The following is a 2115-nucleotide window of genomic DNA, read 5'->3' as shown; positions in this document are numbered from 1 at the left end:
AGTTAAAAATAGAACTGACCTAGACCCAGCAATTGCGCTATTAGATATTTACCAAAAGAATACAGAAATATTAGTTCAAAGAGATATATGCACCTTAATGTTTTTAGCAGCATTATTCACAATAACCAAACTATGGAAACAGCTCAAGTGTCCATCAATATATGAATGAATAAAGAAGATGTGGTATATATAGTACAATGGAGTATTTCTCATTCATAAAACAAAATGAAATCTTGCCATTTGCAATGACACAGTGGAACTAGAGAGTATTATGCTAAGCGAAATAAGTCAGAGAAAAACAAATACCATATGATTTCACTCATATGTGGAATTTAAGAAACTAAACAAATGAGCAAAGGGGGAAAAAAAAAGAGAGGGAGACAAACCAAGAAATAGACTCTTAACTACAGACAACACACTGATGGTTACCAGAGGGGATGTGGTGGGAGGATGGAGGAAATAGGTGACGGAAATTGGGGAGGGGACATGTGATGATCACCACGTGTTGTATAGAGCACTGAATCACCATACTGTACACACGAAATGAATATTAAACTGGAGGTTAACTAACTGGAATTTAAATAAAAACTTAAAAAATAAAAAAATGAATAAAGTACATAAATGAAGCCCATTTGCTTGAAAATTATTATCTTATTTTTTTTCTTCCCCTGTAGTCACCACCACCACATGGAATCAGACAATGATACACAAATTTCAGAGTTTCTTCTTCTGGGATTATCAGAGGACCCAGAACTGCAGCCCCTCATATTTGGGCTTTTCCTCTCCATGTACCTGATCACTGTGCTGGGGAACCTGCTCATCATCCTGGCCGTCAGCTCAGACTCTCACCTCCACACCCCCATGTACTTCTTCCTCGCCAACCTGTCATTTGCAGACATCTGTTTCACCTCCACCACCGTCCCCAAGATGCTGTGGAACATCCAGACTCAGAGCCAAGTCATCACCTATGCCGGCTGCGTCTCACAGATGTACTTTGTCCTACTTTTTGCAGGCTGGGATGATTTTCTCCTGACTGTGATGGCCTATGACCGCGTCGTGGCCATCTGTCACCCCCTGCACTACACGGTCATCATGAACCCCTGGCTTTGTGGACTGCTGGTTCTGGTTTCCTGGATCATCAGTGTGCTGAATTCCTTGTTACAGAGCTTAATGGTGTTGCGGCTGTCCTTCTGTACAGAGGTAGAAATTCCCCACTTTTTCTGTGAACTCAATCAGGTGGTTGGGCAGGCCTGTTCTGACATGTTTCTTAACGACATGGTGATGTATTTTGCAACTGTGCTGCTGGGTCTTGCTCCCCTGCCTGGGATCCTTTACTCTTACTTTAAGATTGTTTCCTCCATATGTCAGATATCATCAATTCAGGGCAAGTATAAAGCTTTTTCCACCTGTGCATCTCACCTCTCCATGGTCTCCTTATTTTATTGTACAGGCTTAGGAGTGTACCTTAGCTCTGCTGCTCCCCAGAGCTCCCACTCAGGTGCAGTAGCCTCGGTGATGTACACGGTGGTGACGCCCATGCTGAACCCCTTCATCTACAGCCTGAGGAACAGAGACATAAAGAGGGCTCTGAAAAGAATTGTTGGGATTCCAGTAATTTGAGGGTCAGTAGTCTCGGGGTTGAAGAAGTGCCCATGATTGCAGGGCTCAGAGCCTCAGAGTCAGGAACTGCCATTCCTTGATCAGACTATGGAGGTAGAATCGACTCCTTCTATTTACTTCCTGGAATTTCCATTAGTTTGAATTCAACTTTTCCATACATTTAAGTAACTCACTTTATTAACCTTCTATTTTGTCTGATACACAGACAGGTTTCACTTTGTCTACCTTCATATATTCCTAATCATTTCCCCAACCTTGAATCACAAATGCCTGGAAATTTCTGTATCTTACAAGGGGCAAGTTGGATTTCTTCAAACTAACTTCATTTCAAGTAAATTTTCCCTAGATTTCCCCAAAGAATAATCATGGGTTGTATTCTTCATATGGAAGATACTACCTTGGCCACTAAGCCCTTCATATAACCTTATTGTGGAGGAGAATACAAAACCACAGTTCTCACCCTGAGTCTGTTAGTCTTTTTACACATATACCCTT

The 2115-nt window shown here is 41.7% G+C and overlaps 1 protein-coding gene across 1 annotated transcript; it reads left to right on the top strand.

The window, feature by feature from the left end:
- Positions 1-654: 654 nt before the first annotated feature.
- LOC114202852 (olfactory receptor-like protein OLF4) lies at positions 655-1620 on the top strand. The gene has a single exon (XM_088016814.1). It carries the CDS (start codon positions 688-690, stop codon positions 1618-1620), a length of 933 nt encoding a protein of 310 aa, XP_087872940.1. The 5' UTR covers positions 655-687.
- Positions 1621-2115: the final 495 nt, after the last annotated feature.

Source organism: Eumetopias jubatus, unplaced genomic scaffold (assembly GCF_037043125.1).
Source record: "Eumetopias jubatus isolate StellerSeaLion01/CBP00866 unplaced genomic scaffold, mEumJub1_p1.0 scaffold_1, whole genome shotgun sequence".
NCBI classification, from domain to species: domain Eukaryota; kingdom Metazoa; phylum Chordata; class Mammalia; order Carnivora; family Otariidae; genus Eumetopias; species Eumetopias jubatus.
Note: the sequence above shows the minus strand (reverse complement) of the source record. Positions and strands in the feature narration are given on the sequence as shown.